The sequence below is a fragment of the Urocampus carinirostris genome, chromosome 2 (genome assembly GCF_059441175.1).
Source record: "Urocampus carinirostris isolate Australia breed hairy pipefish chromosome 2, RoL_Ucar_1.0, whole genome shotgun sequence".
In the NCBI taxonomy this organism is placed as follows: Eukaryota; Metazoa; Chordata; class Actinopteri; order Syngnathiformes; family Syngnathidae; genus Urocampus; species Urocampus carinirostris.
This window is the reverse complement of record NC_142350.1, coordinates 21,992,658-22,013,102: the sequence shown is the minus strand read 5'-3', so window position 1 is coordinate 22,013,102 and position 20,445 is coordinate 21,992,658. Positions and strand designations below refer to the sequence as shown.

At 39.3% G+C, this 20,445-nt stretch overlaps 1 protein-coding gene across 1 annotated transcript in view; it reads left to right on the top strand.

The window, feature by feature from the left end:
• Positions 1 to 20,445, top strand: part of eloa (elongin A) — a 22,655-nt gene extending 2,210 nt beyond the window's left edge. The window contains exons 4-12 of the mRNA XM_088329371.1: positions 1,973 to 2,439; positions 4,415 to 4,737; positions 8,076 to 8,187; positions 9,234 to 9,386; positions 10,439 to 10,536; positions 11,921 to 12,101; positions 13,861 to 13,990; positions 15,306 to 15,454; positions 18,710 to 20,445. Coding sequence (XP_088185497.1) covers positions 1,973 to 2,439; positions 4,415 to 4,737; positions 8,076 to 8,187; positions 9,234 to 9,386; positions 10,439 to 10,536; positions 11,921 to 12,101; positions 13,861 to 13,990; positions 15,306 to 15,454; positions 18,710 to 18,771 — 1,675 coding nt within the window. The 3' untranslated portion in view covers positions 18,772 to 20,445. The remainder of the gene's footprint in view (positions 1 to 1,972; positions 2,440 to 4,414; positions 4,738 to 8,075; positions 8,188 to 9,233; positions 9,387 to 10,438; positions 10,537 to 11,920; positions 12,102 to 13,860; positions 13,991 to 15,305; positions 15,455 to 18,709) is intronic.

The window sequence follows — 20,445 nt, the reverse complement described above, 5'->3', positions numbered from 1 at the left end:
TGTGACCGAAGTACGTCGCAGTGAGGCAAATATGGTACCAATTGAATGTATAAGAAATGAGCTTTAAAATGACACAATTTTTAAAGCTTTATGATGAGCTATTTTGAAGATATAGATAGTCATTTGAATTACGGCCTTCCATCCACCCTTTTCATCAAAAACCTGAGAAAATCACCTTTCAAATTTTCTTTGCTTTTTTTTGGGGTGTGACGTCATTCAAATAATAATAATTTAATAATAATTTCCTTTGTATTGTCATTCTTTGTAACAATGTACACAGAACGAAATGTCGATACACCTGACCCGTTGTAGCGAGCCGATGCAGCCGCAGCCAACAGAGGGCGCCGCCATTTTTACCAATGTTATAAGTCTTAGGTATGACTCGGCCGAGGCGCGAACCAGCGACCTCCCAGTCTAAATGTTTTTACAGTTAAAGGGATAGTCTCATTTCCAAGTTTAATTTTACCATAGGCATTTGTTTTCATATAAAAAATAATTAGACCAGCCCTAAATACATTTTAGCCCATATTTAATTAAATATAGATTAAAATAACTGCGGCGCAGTGGTTAGCGCGTGTGCGGCACAATTCTGAGGTCATGAGATCGGACCTCCTGTGTGGAGTTTGCATGTTCTCCCCGTGATTGCGTGGGTTTCCTCTGGGAACTTCGGTTTCCTCCCACATTCCAAAGACATGCATTTCAGGTGAATTGGCCGGTCCAAATTGTCCCTAGATGTGAATGAGCAGGTGAAATGTCTGTCTCTGTGTACCCTGCAACTGGCTGGCAACCAGTTCAGGGTGTCCCCTGCCCACTGCCCGAGGATGCCTGGGATGGGCTCCAGAACCCCCGCTACCCTACTGAGGATAAGCGGTGCAGATAATGGATGGATGGATTAAATAACTTCATCAGAAATCTGAAATATTGACCTGTAATTGCATTCCCCATTGATGTGGATTATGAAACTCGCGGAAAATATTTTTAAATGTCATATCTTTCAAAATTAACGGTGCGACTCATTTTGGCAGAGCGGGTCACATTTATTCTTGGGCTGCAAGTAACGACTATTTTATTATTCGAAGAGTCACCGATTGTTGAAACGATTCGTCAAATAATCTGATATTCATAATTATTTTCTTAAATTTAGCATGAAGTTAATTTAATAATGTTGCAAGTGATAATAAATGCATATTTTACTTAACATAGTGCTTAGTCATACAAAAATAAATAAAAATGAAAACTATTTAGGCACAGCAATTGGTCAGTAGAGAAATAAATCCATAAATAAACCACTCTCCATTTTTAGGGACAGGCATATGACGAATAAATTCAAATCAAGTAACCATTTTGGTAACCAAGAACAGGCAAGTAGAAGAAGTAGAACAATAAACAAAATAAATATTATGTCCATTCTGTCAAATATTTTCAGTGGTAAACCGCAAGTCTGTAACAAAAGAACTCAAGAATTCTCAACAGTTTGAAATCAAAGGATTTTAACTACTGATGTTTGTCATTTGTCACTGTTTCAACAACTGACGTTTGTTCTTTGGACTGCATGCATTTCATTTCAAATATATTTGTCAGGCACAATCTTGCATAACGCTCCCCTTTATAGCAAAAAATACAATGAGTGTCATAGAAACCGCATTGGCTTCTTATTACTTGAGTCTTACAGAGTCGAGTCAGACTCAGTTTTGACCAACTGTCCGACATGCTCCTTAAATGTTTTTACGTCACTGAGCTACTGCTGTAATTTTTAAGGTCTGCTTTGTAAACTTTGCAAGTAGTCTTTTTAATTGCCATATCCAGGCTAAGATGCTCCAAAACTTGAGAAGTTTCGGTTCAGGTAGTTGATGTTGACTCAGTCATTTCTGTATGTTTATATTACTGCTCCAGACTTGCGCAGGCACGACTCTCAGCAGAGATTATATTAATGTATAGATAACTAATAATTAAAGCCCTAATTGATCAACAGTCGAAGCAGTCACACAAAAGAAGCGCCGCTGTCACATTCCCGAAGTGCCGACGGGGCTGTCCGAAGACGGCACCGGGAACCCTCCGCCGAGGTGGAAGCAAACACTTACGCCGAAGAAGAAGAAGGGGAGGAGGAAGAAGACAGAGGTTATCGCACCAACTACTCCCCCTCACCACCCCAGCAACAGCAATACAGCGACCAGTCGGACAAGTACGATAGCCCCGAACCGGAGCCTGAGGCTAGCCCTGCTTCTCGTCCTCCCCCCACTCGTCTCCCGCCGCTCTCCCGAAAAGAAGTTAAACACGGCAAGATCATCAAGAATCATCACGGAGACCGCTCCGAACGAGAAAGGGACGGGAAGAAGCGCCACACCGAGCGGGAACGAAGCCCCGTTGCCAAACCCGCCAAGCGGGATAGGAAATCGGAAGGGAGCAAGCGAGAGGAAGCCAGGAAGGGCCAGGATGAAGGTAAGACGGGCGACTCAAATCTTTTTTTTTTTTTTTTAAATGTTATACTCCAGGGGTCTCAAAGGTTGTGCCCGCGGACACCAGTGTGCCCCCTAAGAACAGTTGAGATGCCTGCAGATCTGTTCTGAAAACACCTCACCAGTGCTGGGTCATGCCCGGAACACCTCCCAAGGGAGGCGTCCGGGTATAATCCTTATTAGATGCCAGTGCCACCTCAGCTGGTTCCTCTCTACAGTGGCTCTACCCTGAGTCCCTCCCTGGTGACAGAGCTTCTCACCCTATTTCTAAGGGAGAGCCCAGGCACCCTGCAGAGGAAATTAATTTCAGCCACTTGTATACAGAATCTTGTTCTTTTGGGCATGGCCCACGGTTCTTGACCATAGGTGAGGTTAGGAACGTAGATTGTCAGGTAAATTGAAATCTTTGCCTTATAGTTCAGCTCTTTCTGTACTTTGACGGACGGGTACTGGGTCCGCAGGATAGCAGACCCTGCACCGATCCGTCCGTCAAACTTCTTTTCCATCCTACCCTCGGTTGTAAACCAGAGAAACCAAGATACTTGAACTCCTCTACTTTGGGTCGGATCTTATCCCCAACCCAGACAGAGCATTTCCACCCTTTTCCGGCTGAGAACCATGGTCTTGGACTTAAAGGCTCTGATATTCACACTCTGTTGCAAACCCTATATTACACATTATTCAACAAAATGTTTGTTAAATGTCCTATTCCCAATCACAATATTCTTAAAGGTAGGGTGCGTCCTTTCCTGGCTTTAAATCGCACCGGGAATATAAGTCGCATATTTGGGGGAAATTTATTTGATAAAATCCAACACCCAAAACATACATTTCACCTTGAAAGGTAATTTACAATAAACATAAAATGGAGAACAACTGGCTGAATAAGTGTACGGTATAGAGTAAACCGTGGCAGCCCTGCTAACTCCTGAGTCCTGACTTGCTTGTGAATCAACACCACTGGTAATGGAGACTTTAAAGTCTGGTAAAAAAGTGTGTGTGTGATTAAAAGATAGCATAACAAGTATGGTTAACTTGTTTTACGGAAGCCCGTTCAGTTGGAGACTGCAAAATTAGCTCTTATCATAACATAAGTTGTCAACCAAGCATGTGTGTTTGTGATTGAAAGAGAATAAAAAGCACCCAAAGTGGAAGGCGGAGTGATTAGCTGTTACATCATATTATATTGTCAACCTGGCTCAAAAACAGGAGTGCCCACACTCTTCAATTCCCGAGCTATGTTAAATTTTGATGCACTTTTTGTGTAGTTATTGAACATTTTTAATATTAATTAAAAAATGTCTTCAATTTTTAAACTTTTACTGCAAATGAATATTGGCTCCAAATATCGTTTATCTGCCTCTTCTTGATACTAATAATCTGTATTGGTATCGGCCCTGAAAAACCCATATCGGTCGTTCCTTCATTTGTACATCACGGCATTGAATTAGTTATTTATAGCTTCATTTCCAGTTTAGTCTTTCATCTGGGGTTTTGGGGTTTTTAAGGGTTATTGATCTATCTCCGTTATTCATTATCCATTATCCGTTATCGGTCAGTTCATAATACGCTACAAAGCCTAGGAGTCGGGACACTTACTCTCAGCCAAAAGGCCAAGCTAAGGACCTCTTTCATCTGGTTTATGTTGTATCCCTGCCTCAGAAGAGACACAGAGTGTGGACATCACTAAGCTATTTTTGTGAAAGATAGAGTGATGATGTCACTAGGAGACTTTTATCTGGTTTTCACAAAGAAAACGCTGTGTCATGGTGTCACCAGTTCATTTTTGTTTCGGACCCAGAGTGATGATGTTACTACAGATGCAGAATGATGACATCACTAGACCGGGTTACACATGCAATGTCTTTAAAAAAATACCCTTTGTTTCATGTCTAGCTCAAACTTGTTCTTTTAAGTCTCTTGCTAAGAACTGTTTTATGTCGACTGACATTGCCTAGGGCGGGCACAAGCGCAAAAGGATCCAGCCGTCAGCGAGGACGAAGACCAATTCGAGACACCCACTATGTCCTTTGAGTCCTTCCTTACTTACGATGCGCCGTCTTCCAGTAAGAAGAAGAAAAAAACTGTGGCAACGTCCTCGGGCTCCCGTGCCCCTCGCCCGCCAACTTCGTCCTCGGCTTCCACGAAGCCAACGTCTTCTCGCCGCAACACTCAGCCCGCCTCTTCCTCGTCCTCCAAAGGGAGCAAAGCAAATGGCGTCCAGAATGCCAAGAGATCAAGCGCTGTTTCATCTTCCAGTGTGCCGGAAAAACGAAAGAGGGTAAGAAGCGGTCAATAATAGTTGTAGGGCTGCAACTAACGATTATTTTAATAGTTCACTAGTCACCGTCCATTGAACTGAGTAGTGGAATAATCAGGTAATAATTGATTTATTTTCCTAAATTTAGCATGATATTGATTGCCCACTGCCCGATGATTGCTGGGATGGGCTCCAGCACTCCCGCGACCCTACTGAGGATAAGCGGTGCAGCTGATGAGATGAGATGAGATGAGATTGATTTAATTATGTGGCAAAAGATAATAAACATAAGAAAAACGGTACAATATCAAACACACATTTTATTGAACCTACTCCAGAACCAATTGAATTGCATTGAAATATCTTTATTTTCATATGCAATAGGATTAGACATGGCACTCCAGGGTAAACATCCTCTCATGGTTCAGATCCTTCCTCTTAGATCAGCAATTTTCAACCACCGTGCCGCGGCACACTAATGTGCCGTGAGAGATCGTCAGGTGTGCCTTGAGAAATTATCAAATGTCATTTTTTAAAATTTAAAATTTTATAAAACATTTATGAATCATTTTCTGCAAACATTATATCATTGTCAAGTGTCTGTGCTGTAAAAACAGAGGGTATTATAAATTATTTTGTAATTAAACATACTGTTCAGTGTCATTTTACAACATTTTTGGTTAGTGGTGTGCCGCAAAATTTTTCCAATGTATAGAAAACGTGCCCTGGCTCAAAGAAGGTTAAAAAACACTGTCTTAGATAGTATACATTGTGTTGGATTTGGTGATATGAGCGCTGAGTCTTTTTGGTGTTACCTGTGACGTTCCGCAGGGATTTTTACTCAGTCCCCTTCTCTTCAGTATTTATATGCTTAGGTTATATTATTTGCAAGTATAATTACTAGTTTCCCTTGCTATGCAGATGACACTTAACTGTATCTGCCAATGGAGGAAACTGCTCCGTTAAGTTAAGGAAATTAAGAGGCCTACCTCACTGAGATAACACCTAATTTCTTGCGTATATTAACCCTAAAAAAATAAAATTATTGGTCCACCTCAATGTTAAGACTTGTTATCAAACACTGCTCTGAATCTCGAATAATGTAATATCACCCAGAGTGACTCTGTCAAAAATGTGGGGGTCACATTGACCCTTATCTGTCGTTTCTCTCTTGATGCCCTTGCAACATCTATTGCAGCCTGGTCGGATGTTGGATTACCTCATGTGCAGCCCCTTCTCAAGGTTTCTGAAATTTTCTCCTGTTAAGGTTTTTGAGTTTTTCCTTGCTCTGATGTCATTCCCGGGGATGATGGAATGGCCGTGAATCCCTTTGATACTTTTTGTGATTAACGGCTACACAAATAAACGTGACTTGACTTTTGAATGTGCTAACACAAAATGTGCCTTATTTGATACCCATCTGATCCAGAAACAATACATTTTTTCCCAAGTTTTGATTCAGTACTTTTGTTTTTACTTTGATCTAGGGCTGCAACAACTAATCACTAAAATCGATTTAAATCTAATTTTAAAAACGTCTGCAACTAATTAGATAATCGATGTGTGATTAATGAGCCACTAAGTCAATAAATCAACGCTAATACGAGTACATGTGAAAGTTGTAGTACCACTTTGGTCCGGCAGAGGGTACCAAGACCATTTTTATATAAAAAAAGTTATCTTACATTTTTTTAAATCAATTTTTAATTGAACATTCTATCAAAACAAACAAAATTGGCATGAAAGTTTTAACTTTGTTGTGTTAAACTGTTAGAAGTGTTGAGGGAACAAACAGAAAATAAGTGAAAAAGTAAAAAGAATAACAATAATAATGACTTGTTGAACTTTACACAAGAGGCAGATTTTTAAGCATATTAAAAATCATTTTCATAAAGGGAATGTTTATCAAGTTCAAATATTTAAACAAAAAAAATTGTTGATAGACTCATGAATTAAAAATGAAATAGTTAGCTTTCCTACTTTTAAAGGACATCTTTGTACTTTACAGCTTACATTGAAATGTGAATAAATACAACATTTCGTTGTTTTTTTTTTCTTGTGCAGTCTTTGGACCTTAAGAACAACATATTTTTTGTTGTTGTGCTCTGTCTAGCCCTTTGAGACTTTTTGTGATAAAGGGCTACACAAATAAAAATGACTTGACTCGACTTAACGGCAATACAGTTAACACATGTGCTCCTCTGTTTTTAGGTGCAGTGTGTTGTGTCCAAAAGCCTGACAAAGAAAATTTGGCTTCCTTTAGGACCCTCTTTTGATTATGGGCTATTATTTACTCCAAAGAGGAAAATAACATGAAAGTCAGTCAGGATAATTAGCCACAAATATCTAGAAATAAGTGCATTGAGCCTGGCCTTGGCTCTAACAATAGTGCAATGATGACTTTTAAAAAAAATAGTGTTTGGTTAACAGAAGTGCAATAACACTAAGCAGCAACAAAAAATTCCCAAATAAGTCGCAAGATGGATCATTTCCCATTTTGCGCGTTTGTTTAGGACAGTGCTGGCCCTGACGAAGAAACTGTTACTTGTGGCGCTTACTAGAGGGCAACGGGTCAATCACATTAGGCGCTGTTCTCGATCAGTAGATACATAAATACATTAATAAACCTCAGTCCATTTTTAGGGACAGGCAAATTGATAAAGAATGAAAATCAGGGAAACATGTTTTATCCCTGCAAAGGAGTAGAACAGTAAATAAAATGAATATGATGTGCATTTTCTAAATTACTTTTCGTGGTTGACTGCAAAATCTGTAACAATAGAACTGAATGATTCTTAACAGTTTAAAATAAAGTTGTTTTACCATCAGCCATTTTTAACATTTTGACAACTGACATTTGTTCTTAGGACTGCATTCATTTAAATTTAGATACGCTTGTCCGGAAGAATGCTCAAGCTCTCTTTTGTCACAGAATATATGCATATAAATTGTCCAGTTCATGTCATCAAAACCATATTGTGTCATATAGTGTCAACTTTACTTGAATCTTACCGAGGCGAGTCAGACTGTGTTTTTTTTTTCAACTTTCTGTATCTCGGTTAAAATGTTCCAAAACGTAAAAAGTTTATGTACGTGTAGTTGATGTTGACCCTGCCATTTCTGTATGTTTCTGCCCGAAACAGAGACGCTATTGCGCACGAGCGACTCTCAGCAGATATTGCATTTGTTAGAACGTGTCTGGCGACAATAGTCCATAATGAAATTCATTGTCGACAATGAATTTCATTGGTGACTATTTCTCTTATCAATTTTTGTCCACGTCGACCATACATTGCAGCCTTAAATAATTGATACAATTTATTACATATATTAAGGTAGTTTACCTTTTGTCGCTGTAGGTGGTGGAGGCTGTGCTCTCGCTTCCTGATATCCCCTTGCCAGACATCCAGCCCGATTACAGACCTCTTCCCTCCATCGACATCACTCCGCTGTCCCCTCAGAGGCGGAAAGGTAACGGAGACACTCCCTTAACACACACAGTACTCAACATTTTGAGTTTATTTTAACTTAAATGTGTGTCTGTGTAATAAAATCTGTTCTCTCTTTTGGCATCACAAAGAAAAATTGCCCTATTGGCAAATAACGTTGCTAAGTTTTATTTAAAATGAGGAAAATTATGTAATAGGGCAGGCTTTGGGAACCTATATCTCTTTTCATGAGTACATCTGGCTCAGAGAAAAAAGTAAGGGCTGCAGTTATATTTACTGTGACTTACAGCACTTACAGCGCACTAACCTAAATGCATCTGTATCCTTCTCGTTTGCAGTACATTTTTTGACATTTTTACAAAAGTATGTTGCTCGCACCTTGTTTTGAAACCATTATTTACATCAAATTGAGCCCTAACGATCTTAAGTAACTGCAAAAGAGATACAAAGTAGTACTACGACTAATACAAAAACAAATGCATTCCCCCCGAAAAAAATGCAAAATGCAAACTCGGTCAAAAACATTTTCAGTAATTAAAATGGTTAGTTTGGCTTTATCAGTGTTTTCTTATTAGTTTATTTATAGAAACCTTTTGGGGTTTAAAAGGGACAGTTTGTGATGTTTAGTGCCTCCTAGTGGTCTAAAACACTTTTATTCAGTAAAAACGACATTGATTTGAATTAGAGGTAAGATTGGGGCTAAAAAATAATCAAGAGAGAGTAGCCGTGCCCAGCCCGGGCCTGGATTAATGATTATTATTTGAGGTTTGGGCCAGGTCCAAGCCTGGGCCTAAGATACCTCTAATTTGAATATTAGGCAAAAATACATGAACTAATGTAACAATGTTAATTATTATTAAAAAAAAAAATAGGTAGAGAAATTGCATTTCTTTTACAAAATGGAATCCCTACCTAGAAGTCACCGCCATGTTTGTTTTCCATCTTGCTGCTACGCTGTTGTCTTGGCACCTGTTTTTTTTTCGCATTAAAATACATTTAGTGGTCAAATATTACACAATAGGGCTTTAGAAATAGTAAAAATTTAAAAAATACCTATGCCTGTGACAGGTCCTGTGTTCAACGACGAGGAGGATGCCGGCTTCACGGGCAAGCGCTTCAACTCCAAAATGATGGTCTACTCGGGCTCCAAAACGGCCTACCTCCCGCGGATGATGACGCTATACGAGCAGTGCATCCGCGTACTGCAGAACAACATCGACTGTGAGTCTTTTGCCCTCTGTCCATCAATTGACCTATCGCTAAGCCCCGCCCTCAACCGCGATGAGCCAATCACGGTAGCAAAACTGATACACTCAGACATTTTAAGATCCCTTGACCTTAGAAATTCATTCCAGTTTGCCAGTTTTTGTTTTTCTGTGTGTTTTTCATTTATTTTCAACTTTAAAATGGTCAAACTGGGCATGTGGTACATGCAAATCTGATACAAGGTATACTGAGAAGCTGGGCAATGGTGTGTTTGATCTACCCTTTCCAAAGCCACATTTAAATCGAGACAAGTGTCTGCTTTGGATAAAGACATGTGGTAGTCAACAGCACCAACTATACGTGGATGTCTACAGTTGTTCTAAGCTAAGTCAAAATCGTATTTGAGGCAACGTTTCATCACTTTGTTGGAGGGAAATATCAAGTTATTAATAATGCTAACATCTCTAATGTAGGCTGTCATTAGCTAACAATAGCTCTCGGCTGCGTTCTACATAAAGTCTCTTGGTTTCCTGTGAGTTCAGTGGCCTGTTATGTACTAGTTTTTTTTTTTTTACTTTGGTAATCATACGTGAGTGGGAAAAAAATCAAGCTAGCTGAACACAGAGCTTTAAACTAGGTTCAGATTAATAAAAGCTGATAGCAATAAAATAGTCTGTATTTTACAAGTCATTACTAGTTTGGTAATTTACTTTAAGGTGAATCCCTTTTCATACCCATCATGTTGTTTGAGATGGTGATGACAACAAGATGAGGTTTATCACGTTTACAGCTTTTTATTGACTTTCTTAACAAATAAATATTAATATAACCTTGTAATGCATAGTTCAGTCCATTTTGGTGACTTTGAAATGATATGCGATAATTCTGGGTCCAAGTGAGCATCAATTGCTTCCTGCCTAATGTTTTCCACTGTGACACTTGCCATAGCGCCCCTTACAAAATGTTGACCGTTTGTCCAATGAGTAAAAGGGGCGGGGCTTAGCCATAACTCAATTCTGTGGCTCACCAAAGACCTAAACAAAAACACTTTTTTGCCATTCTCTCAGCCATCGACGAGGTGGGAGGTGTACCCTTTGAAATCTTGGAGCCTGTATTAGAGCGCTGCACCCCTGAACAGCTCTTCCGCATCGAGCAGAGCAATCAGGTCTCTCACATCTACACACACACAAAGTGAAACGGGTTTTCTTTGTATTTTTCCATCATTAATAACTTCTATTTTTTTCGTCCAATCATATTAGTTCGTTTACAGTCAAGTAATCCTTCGGTTATTGCGGTTAAGAATTACAATGAAATTGGAGGACTTCTTGTTTCAGTGCACGAAAGCAATTTAGAAAGTGGCTGGCTGGCTCAAAGCTAACATCGGGTATTCTTGGGTTGAGCCAGATATCTGCGATTATGAAAATACAACCGTCCCGAATGTAGTGGTTGTGGGGGGAGACAACCCATGTCTCGCCCCATGTTTATTTTCCGGGATCAGACCACGTATTTGGACCAAGGAAAAATAAAGCTGGAGAGAAAGCGGTTCAGTTGAGGACATTTATCACAAAGTACAAAATAAATTAAAACAAAACAAAAGTAAAATACAGAATGCACTCCGGACCAATTGATCAGGGATGCCCTATAAACACATTCAGCAAGTAAACATTTCATTAAAATAGGTGGATAACTATGATGTGCATTTAAAACAACTAAATGAATAATGTGATTATCAAAGTAATAATGCTCTGATTAAATAATAAAGCTGAAAAACACATTTTAAAAATCTAACACTGTTTACCTCAAGTTGAGATACAGGCTCGACTGTGATAGCATTTGCTACTTTGCTACATTGAAAATAAATTAATCAATTAAATCAGACTCATCAGTAAAATCAGAAGAGCGCAATGAAAAGGTGATCACCAGCTGGTGCTCCGTGGATTGTTATCACAGCTGGGAAGCTCCTAACGCAGCGTGGGACGGTACAATAAAGAGGGTGCAAGTCCGGCCACTTCAGCTAGGCTAACAACTCTCTTAAGCCACCCCTGTCGAGCCTGTATCTCCCGTCACATCCATTACCCATTAAACGAATATCCTAAAGCTACAATTTGTGGGAAACCGCTACATTCAGGACTGTTGTTTTTTAAGAGCTTCGGAGACCTGGCTGAACTTGAGGTTAACCGATGCTAGTGTGCCGCTAGCCAGCCACTATTTAAATTGTTTTCTTGTCTCTGAAGAGAAAAAGCCCTCCAATTTTGTTGTACTTTTTTATAATGACAGAAAAGAGCATTCATTGAACTGCAATTCTGTGTTCTGTGTAGATCTATAGCTGGGATTTTGTTAAAGTCGAACAGTCTCAGTTTGTAAGGACATCATCTTGAGGTCTGTTTCACCCTTGTAGACTATTATGAAGGGGTGTCGCTACCTCTCAGATCCCCCCCCCCATTAATTGCAATATTGTACCTTATTTTAAATATTATAGATATAAAACACTTTCCCCAAGCTAGCAGTGAAATAAGTTAATATTGTGTCGTTTGTGCCATTTTTGGCAGTGGTTCATTGAAGATTCCAACGAGCTGTGGATGCGCCATTGCCAGCGCGACTTCAAGCGCGAATCGCCGCAAGAGTACGAGAGCTGGCGGGAAATGTATCTTCGGCTGCACGACGAGCGGGAGGCCAGACTGCGACGGCTCACGCAGAACATTAGCATGGCGCATGCCAACAAGCCCAAAGGTGAGCTGAAAGGTTTCTTTGGGGCAGATAATACTGTTGGGTTTTCCAATATAAGAGGAAATTATTTGAGTGAGGTATTTTACTCTCCTTTTGCTTCATTGGTAAGAGCTACAGTATTGGACCCCCAGGAACATTTTTGCTAAAAAATCACTTTTGAGCTATTTCCAGAACAGGTCTGGGACACCACAGCTTTCCTTGGGGCGTGGGGGGATCAAATTGATTCCTGTTTCCTGTGTGCAAACAACCAATAAATGAGGCACAATACAAGTAACAAATAGCAACAAGTTCTAAAAAAAGGGAAAAAAAGTATGCATATAAAAATCTAAGAATATATAAGGTTTTGAATAAAAAAATCTACAAAGTATAGCCGGAATCTAAATAGAGCAGTTTTGCATTGGTTTGGCAGAAGGCCGAGGGGTTCGGATGGGGTAGGGAGTAGGGAATGTTCCGAATCCTGACCGCCTGATGGAAAAGGCTGTCCTTTAGCCTGCTGGTTCTGGCTCTGAGACTCTGCAGTTTTTTCCCTTTCGGCAGCAAATTGAAAAGGCTGTGAGATGGGTGGGTGGGGTCACCTGCAATCCTCGTGGCTTTGCAGGTGAGGCAGGAGTTCTAGATATCCAGGAGGGCATTAGGGGTACACCAATGACGTACATTTATTAGACGTGATCAAATAAACTCTTCTTATTTATATCTCTCTTGGGGTTTGGGTTGGTGTTTGGACTGTACTTGAAACAGGCCTTTTCTTACTCTCACCATTTTCATGCTACACTAACAAAAGAGTGCGATGACGAGGATGTAACCCCCCCCCCCCATTTATCTTACTAAATGTGTTACGCCCCGAACGGCCTTGCTAAAATCAAGATGATAGCATGTATGCGATGTGGGAAAAAGTGATAAGACAGGGTTCATACAGATGCTTGAAATTCTTGAAAATGCTTGATTTTTTATGGGTTTACACGTTTTGAAAAGTGCTTGAAATTTAGGTAAAGTACTTGTAGATGCTTGAAATTCTCTCCATGTTTCTTAGGTTAAGTTTTCAGCCAGCGTTGGGAAATATGGTTTGGGCTTGAACTAAGGATTTTCAACTTCTTTTATGGTTCCAAAAAATCGGGGCTCGAGTTAGAAACTAATGTTTAGACTCATTATTAGGGTAATTAACTGAATTTAGGGTTCTGAAATACGGTTGGGTATAGGGTTTACAGCTAGTTAGGCGAAGGGTTATGAAGATTTGGGTTTTAAACTAAATGTCAGGTTACAGAATAGGTTTAGAGCTAGGTTTATGGTTTGAAACGGGGTTGGGGCTAGGGTTACAGCAATGGTTAGATCTGGAGCTAGGGTTTTTGCCTGCTAGTTAGGGTTTTAACCGATTTTAGGGTTCCAAAATAAGTTTGGGGTTGAAATTAAGCTTTTGGTTCTCGTTCTTTTGATCGGCACTGGATTTCTTCTTTTCACGGTACTAGAAAAAAATTGGAAAATTGGCCTTGAAAGTGCTTATAAAGTGCTTGAATTTGGCCATGAAAAAGGTGTACAAACCCTGCAAGAGCTCTGAACTCAGTCAGGCGTTAACACATACCTAAGGGGGGGAATATTCTACTTTCAACTTTTGAAGGATCCCTCAAATGACGCACGCCACCTCTAAATGTGAATTTCCCTTCGGGGATGAACAAAGTATCTATCTATCTATCTATCTATCTAAATAGGAGTAAATAAATGCATTTTATAAAAATTAATCAATAAACCATCTCCTTTTGCCTGGCAGAGCGGCAGGTCAAGATGGCGTTTGTCAACTCTGTCGCTAAGCCGCCCCGTGACGTCCGGCGCAGGCAAGAAAGGTTTGGGACCACCAACGGTTCTTCGATGGCTTCCACAGCCGCCGCTACGCCCATCAAGTCAGTAACGCCGCAAGCAGGGTTTGTGTGGTTGCTTGAAATCCTTGAAAACGCTAGAATTTTATTGTGTTTTCAAGGGTTGAAAAGCGCTTACATTTCGGGTGAAGTGCCTGTAAATGCTTTTTTTGTTGTCATGTTTCTCAACAAGTCTGCTTAAAAGTGATGCCTACACTGCTCTCTGGTGGCTTGTTTTTGCCATTGCATTAGTTCCCTCATGATTAACGACATCTGACATTAGTTTGTATTGCATTGTCCTTTGAAAAGTCATCACTCCCTACGGGTCGCGCCTAAGACGACAGGTGCATGCTAGACCTAAACGGTACACTATGAAATGTGTATTAATGCAACGATTACGTATCTATTATGGATAATTATTAGGGGCCATACAAAAATAAAGGTAGTGTTTCCAAGTGGTATGTAATGGGAAAAACCTCCTGCAACTGAAAATGTAAGCTCATTTGTCAGGTTTGTCTAAAAAACAAATCTATTTATGATTTTCTCATGATCTAAAAATCGTGTCTCGATAAATGCACACGCAAGATTAAAAATTGAATACGTGAATTCCAGATGTTTTTGTGGCTTTGCAAAATACATGATTCACAACGGATTTTCTTCTTTAAATAGTACTGGAGGAATTGGATTCCAAAGTCCTGAGAAAGTGTTTGAATTTGGCCATGATAAAAGGTGCACAAACCCTGTTAGCTCTTCACATTTGGCAAGGAACGTGTTAATTTACACTTGAAACTACTCACTGCAATATACAAACTCCACACTGTCCTCTAGCGACCAGAGGGAGCATTTGGTTTGCAATTACTTTTGAAAAAAAAATTCGTAATTTTTGAAAAAAAAAATTAGCTTTGAGACTTGCTTCTTTTTTGACATGCTCAAAAATTTACCCAACACCTACATGGGGAGAGATTTGTCTCAAAGATATTTACACACGTATTCTTTGGATCCACAAATACTGTATATTCGCGATTTCTCAAGATCTAAAAATCCTATGTCTTGGTAAATGCAAGATTAAATATTGCTAATGTAAATCGCAAAAATACTTGTTGCTCTGCAAAATACGTGATTCACACTGGATTCCTTCGTTTAAAGTTACCGCCATGTACAAACTCGTTGCATAACATGTTTCATACGGTCGATATCAATGACAATAAAGACGATTCAAATCAATACTAGAGAAATTGGAAAATCGGTTTGAAAAGTCCTTCAAAAGTGCTTAAATTTGGCCATGAAAAAGATGTGTGAACCCTAAGTTTACGGTTTTGAGTAAAAAAACAAAATCCTGACTTGGTTTCCTTTCTTTCAGAATAAGACCAGCTATTGACTATTCCGGCGAGTCCAGCCAGTCGTCCTCCTCTTTCCTTAATTCTTCTCCTGGTTCCTCAAAGTCCTCGGCTCCCAGTGCAGGAATCCTAGGGGGAGGATACGCCTCCAAGGAAAAGCCCCAAGGCAAAAGTGAGTAGGGATTTGAAGAAAAAATAGATACAGTGGTACCTCTACAAACAAGTTACAGGAACGTGCTTTTACCTTGAATAACTCAAATAACAAGGGAATTATCCTGTTATGAAATAATTAAAAACGAATCGGTCTGTTCCCGAACTCCCAAGAGGATACAAGTGAACCCTAAATGTTGTTAAAACACGTGTTCCGGATCACTAAAACACATCCAAAAAGTAATTAAACATAACGCTGTTGTGCTGCTTCGGCCGCCAGCACACTTGTAAAGTCTGCGTTGTGTTTTTTGGTGCGGAGGAAACCAGCACAGAATGTGGCTGAGACGTTTACATTCAATCCAGGGTTCGTACGGGTGCTAGTATTTTTGTTGTATATTTGTTGATAACGAGAGCACACCCCCTCATGGAATTTTTAAAATGTAAATGGTCATTCACACAGCGTCAGCCATGTAAGGCAACTACCTGCTTATTGGGGGCATTAGGGATTCAGTGTCTTGCCCAAGGACACTTCGACGTATAACACACGGAGGAGCCGGGAATCGAACCTGTGACCTCTTGATCCCAAGACGAGAGCTTTTGCCTCCTGAGCTACTACCGCCCCAAACTGACTCACTAACTGCTCTACATAAAACCGAGAGTGATGAGCTAAATAAGATGATATTAACAAAATAAAATGTGAGTTTATTATGAGCACCAAGCTTTTGGGGACTCGGGTCGCCGTGTGTGCGTGGTGCAGAAGTAAGGGGGGGTTTGGTTATGAAGTCTTCTGATGATACATACAGGACTGTCTCAGAAAATTAGAATATTGTGATAAAGTTCTTTATTTTCTGTAATGCAATTAAAAAAACAAAAATGTCATACATTCTGGATTCATTACACATCAACTGAACTATTTCAAGCCTTTTATTATTTTAATATTGCTGAATTTGGCTTACAGCTTAAGAAAACTCAAAAATCCTATCTCAAAATATTAGAATATCATGAAAAAGTATACAAGTAGGCTATTCAACTAATCACCTGAATCATCTAAATAACTCGAAACACCTTGCGAGGGTTTCCTGAGCCTTAAAAACACTCAGCTTGGTTCAGTAAACTAAATCACAAGTATGGGGAAGACTGCTGATCTGACTGCTGTCCAGAGGACCATCATTGATACCCTCCATCTGGAGGGTAAGACACAAAAAGAAATTTCTCAAAGAGCAGGCTGTTAACAGAGTGCAGTTTCAAAGCATATCCACAAAAAGTCTGTTGGAAGGGAAAAATGTGGCCGGAAACGCTGCACAACCAAGAGAGATGACCGCAGCCTTAACAAAATTGTGAAGAGCCGGTTCCAGAATTTGGGGGAGCTTCAAAGACAGTGGGCTGAAGCTGGAGTCCAGGTATCAAAAGCCACAGTTCACAGACGTGTCCGGGAAATGGGCTACGATAGCCGTATTCCCATGGTCAAGCCACTTCTGAACTCAAGACAACGGAAGAAGCGTCTGACTTGGGCTATGGAGAAGAAGCACTGGACAGTTGCAGAGTGGTCCAAAGTCCTCTTTTCAGACGAAAGCAAGTTTTGCATTTCATTTGGAAGTCAAGGCGCCAGAGTCTGGAGAAAGGCTGGAGAGGAGCAAAATCCAAGTTGCTTGAAATCCAGTGTGAAGTTCCCACAGTCACAATGGTTTGGGAAGCCATGTCAGCTGCTGGTGTTGGTCCACTGTTTTTCATCAAGTCCAGAGTAAATGCAACTGTGTACCAAGAGATTTTAGAGCACTACATGCTTCCATCTGCTGAAAAGCTCTATGGAGATGAGGATTTCATTTTCCAGCATGATCTGGCACCTGCCCACAGTGCCAAAACCACCAGTAACTGGTGCACTGACCATGGCATCACTGTCCTTGATTGGCCTGCTATTCCCCTGACCTGAACCCCATCGAGAATTTGTGGGGTATGGTTAAGAAGAAGATGAAAGACACCAGACCTACAAATGCAAATGAGCTGAAGGCCGCTATCGAAGCATCCTGGGCATCAATAACACCTCAGCAATGCCACAGGCTGATTGCCTCCATGCCACGCCGGATTGATGCAGTAATCCGTGCAAAAGGATTCCCAACCAAGTACTGAGTGCATCAATGGACATTTTCAAATGTTTGATTTAGTTTTGCTGTTATAAAATTATTTTTTTACTTGGTCTGAGGAAGTATTCTAATATTTTGAGATAGGATTTTTGAGTTTTTTTCAGCTGTAAGCCAAAATCAGCAATATTCAAATAATAAAAGGCTTGAAATAGTTCAGTTGATGTGTAATGAATCCAGAATGTATGACATTTTTGTTTTTTTAATTGCATTACAGAAAATAAAGAACTTTATCACAATATTCTAATTTTCTGAGACAGTCCTGTAAGCACTAACTGTACACTTTAAATTAAAGTGACCTTAATTCTAAATGAAAGTGAACACACAATATTTGTTGAAAGCACATTTTTCTTTTATTTTTTGGGCTGTATCAGTTATCATGTATCATTTTTCTTTTAGCTGGACTCACAACACTATCACTAGCGGTCTTTTGGAAAAACAAACATATCCAAGGAGATTTTTTTGCTTCCCCTTTAAAACGTGACAAAAATGCATCAGGCAAGTGTCCATAAAGAGAACTGTCGCACGACCAGTTGCCACTTTTTCTGGATGTTTTTTTTTGGGGGGGGTTTACCTCATGTGCGGCCCTTTCTCAAGGTTTCCTTATTTTCCTCATTCTAAGGTTTTGAGTTTTTCCTGGGATGTTGTAATGGTAATCTGTGCAGCCATTTGAGACTTTTAAGGCTATACAAATAAACTTGACCCTTTTTTCTCAATTAAAGCAGCAACTTCCTCCCATTTAGCAAGCACCTCTATAGTCTCTTTTTTAGACGCCCTCTACAAAGGAGATCTCTTTTGCCCTTTTTCTGTGTTTTTTTGCATTGGGAATATAGCTTCCCTCCGGCCCTATTGCTGCGTAAATACTTCTGCGGCCTTGTATATAGCACTCGCTGCTGCCCGATTGTACTCCCTGGCCTGGTCACTCACAGACACCGCACTGGTGTTTTTCAAGCAGTGAGCGGCCTCTTGTGGTAGCCTCTGAGACTGCTCGTGAACTGGATTTTCTTTGGTATAGTGAGTAAGATTTTTGTTTTAAAAAAAAACTCAGTTATTGAAATTCTCGTGTGTAGATGTACCGCTGTATATATATTCCGTGTATTCCATTGATTATCTCACATTTTTCTCGTTTTTTCTCGCAGAAATCGCCCCCATGATGGCCAAAACGATCAAAGCTTTCAAGAACAGATTCTCCCGCCGATAAATGTTTTTAATTTGGGCCTTTCATGCAAGGCCGTGTCCCTAAAATGCATTTCCGACTAAACACGAACTTTTTAGGATTCGGAGGGGGAAACGAGGACATTCTTCTCATTTAATTTAAACTCTTTTTGAATATTTAAATGCTGGCAGTGTGTAAAATGTAAAACAGGCTTCATTTAGGAGACAAATGCACAAACTTCCACCAGACATGACATGCGAGGCTAAGAAAAAAAGGGGGCACTTTCTAGCCAAGATGTACGCTGTGTGCTCACCTGTGCGTCTGAAATTGTGGTCTACAATGTGAATTTCATATTTGCTCACAACTGAGAGAAGTACATGACCCTGTAGACTCCACAGTTATCATATTTCAAACTTAATTTATCGTTATTGCTTCCCAAGACTATGAAAAGGTTAAAATGTTCTAATAATGAAATAATGCTAATTGTATTTGTCAGGTTTTTAACCAACATTTTTAAAGTTTCGCATATCGGAGTACCAAGTATCCGCAGAGAAAGCAAAATTTCCAGAAATATTTTTTCGGACTTCTCGTTTTTACTCTCCCAGTGCCGCTTATGGCTCGAAACATCCAAGATTAATTTTATCTTTTAAAAATCCATTAATGCTGATTGTATTTTTAAATCTTTTTCCCCCAAACATTTTTAATGTTTTTTTTTCATATCATAAGTACAAAGAAAAATAATAGCAAGGAAAGCTAAAGCTACAGAAATATTTTTAACGTTTTTTGTTTTGTTTTTAGTGTTGTTAACAGCTCTAAACGTCAAAGATCCATTTTAGCTTTTAATAATCAATTAATGCTAATTGTATTGATTGCAGTTTTTAAAGTTTTTGCTTTTCAGAGTACAAAATAAAGCATGCGCAGAGAAAGCAAATGCTACAGAAATATTTTTCACACAGTTCTTGTTTTATCTCTACTAGTGCCTTTGATGCCTCTAAATGTCAAAAGATCCATTTTAGCTTTTACTAATAAATACATGCGAATTTTATTTAAACAAAAAACATTTTTTAAAGTTTTGCATCCCAGAGTACAGAGTAGAGCTCACACAGTGAAAGCAAAACGCTACAGAAATATTTTTTCAAAGAATTATTATCCCTCCCATTTTGTTTGACTGCTCTAATATAGTTCTACAGGTTAATATATCTCTTACAATAGAAACGTATATTTGCCCGCATACATTTTTCATTCTTTTTGCAGCTGAATTAAGAGAAAAAGTAAGATAAAATAGAAATAAGTCTTTAATCGGTAGGTAGCTAGTTCAACAAAGTGAAGACTTTTACATATTTAGATTAAATGTGCTTTGCCGGGTTTGTGTGTGTGTGTGTATATATATATATATATATATATATATATATATATATATATATATATACACACACACACACACACAACTTGTGTTTTTTTTTCTTTTTGAACATACAACAAATACAAGACAAATAAGGGAAATAATAAATAAATTCATACAAATAATTTAAAAAAAAACTATTTTGTACATGCAAAAAAAGTAGTCCTATTCGGTTGAATTTTCTTTTCTTTAGTCCTCGTCAGCATCTTTAGCCCACCTACATCGTTATCACTCATACACCAGGGTGCTAGCGGCAAACTCGGAGATTGCAGATTTAAGTTTTCAACTATCACATCACATTAAAAGATGATTGTGAA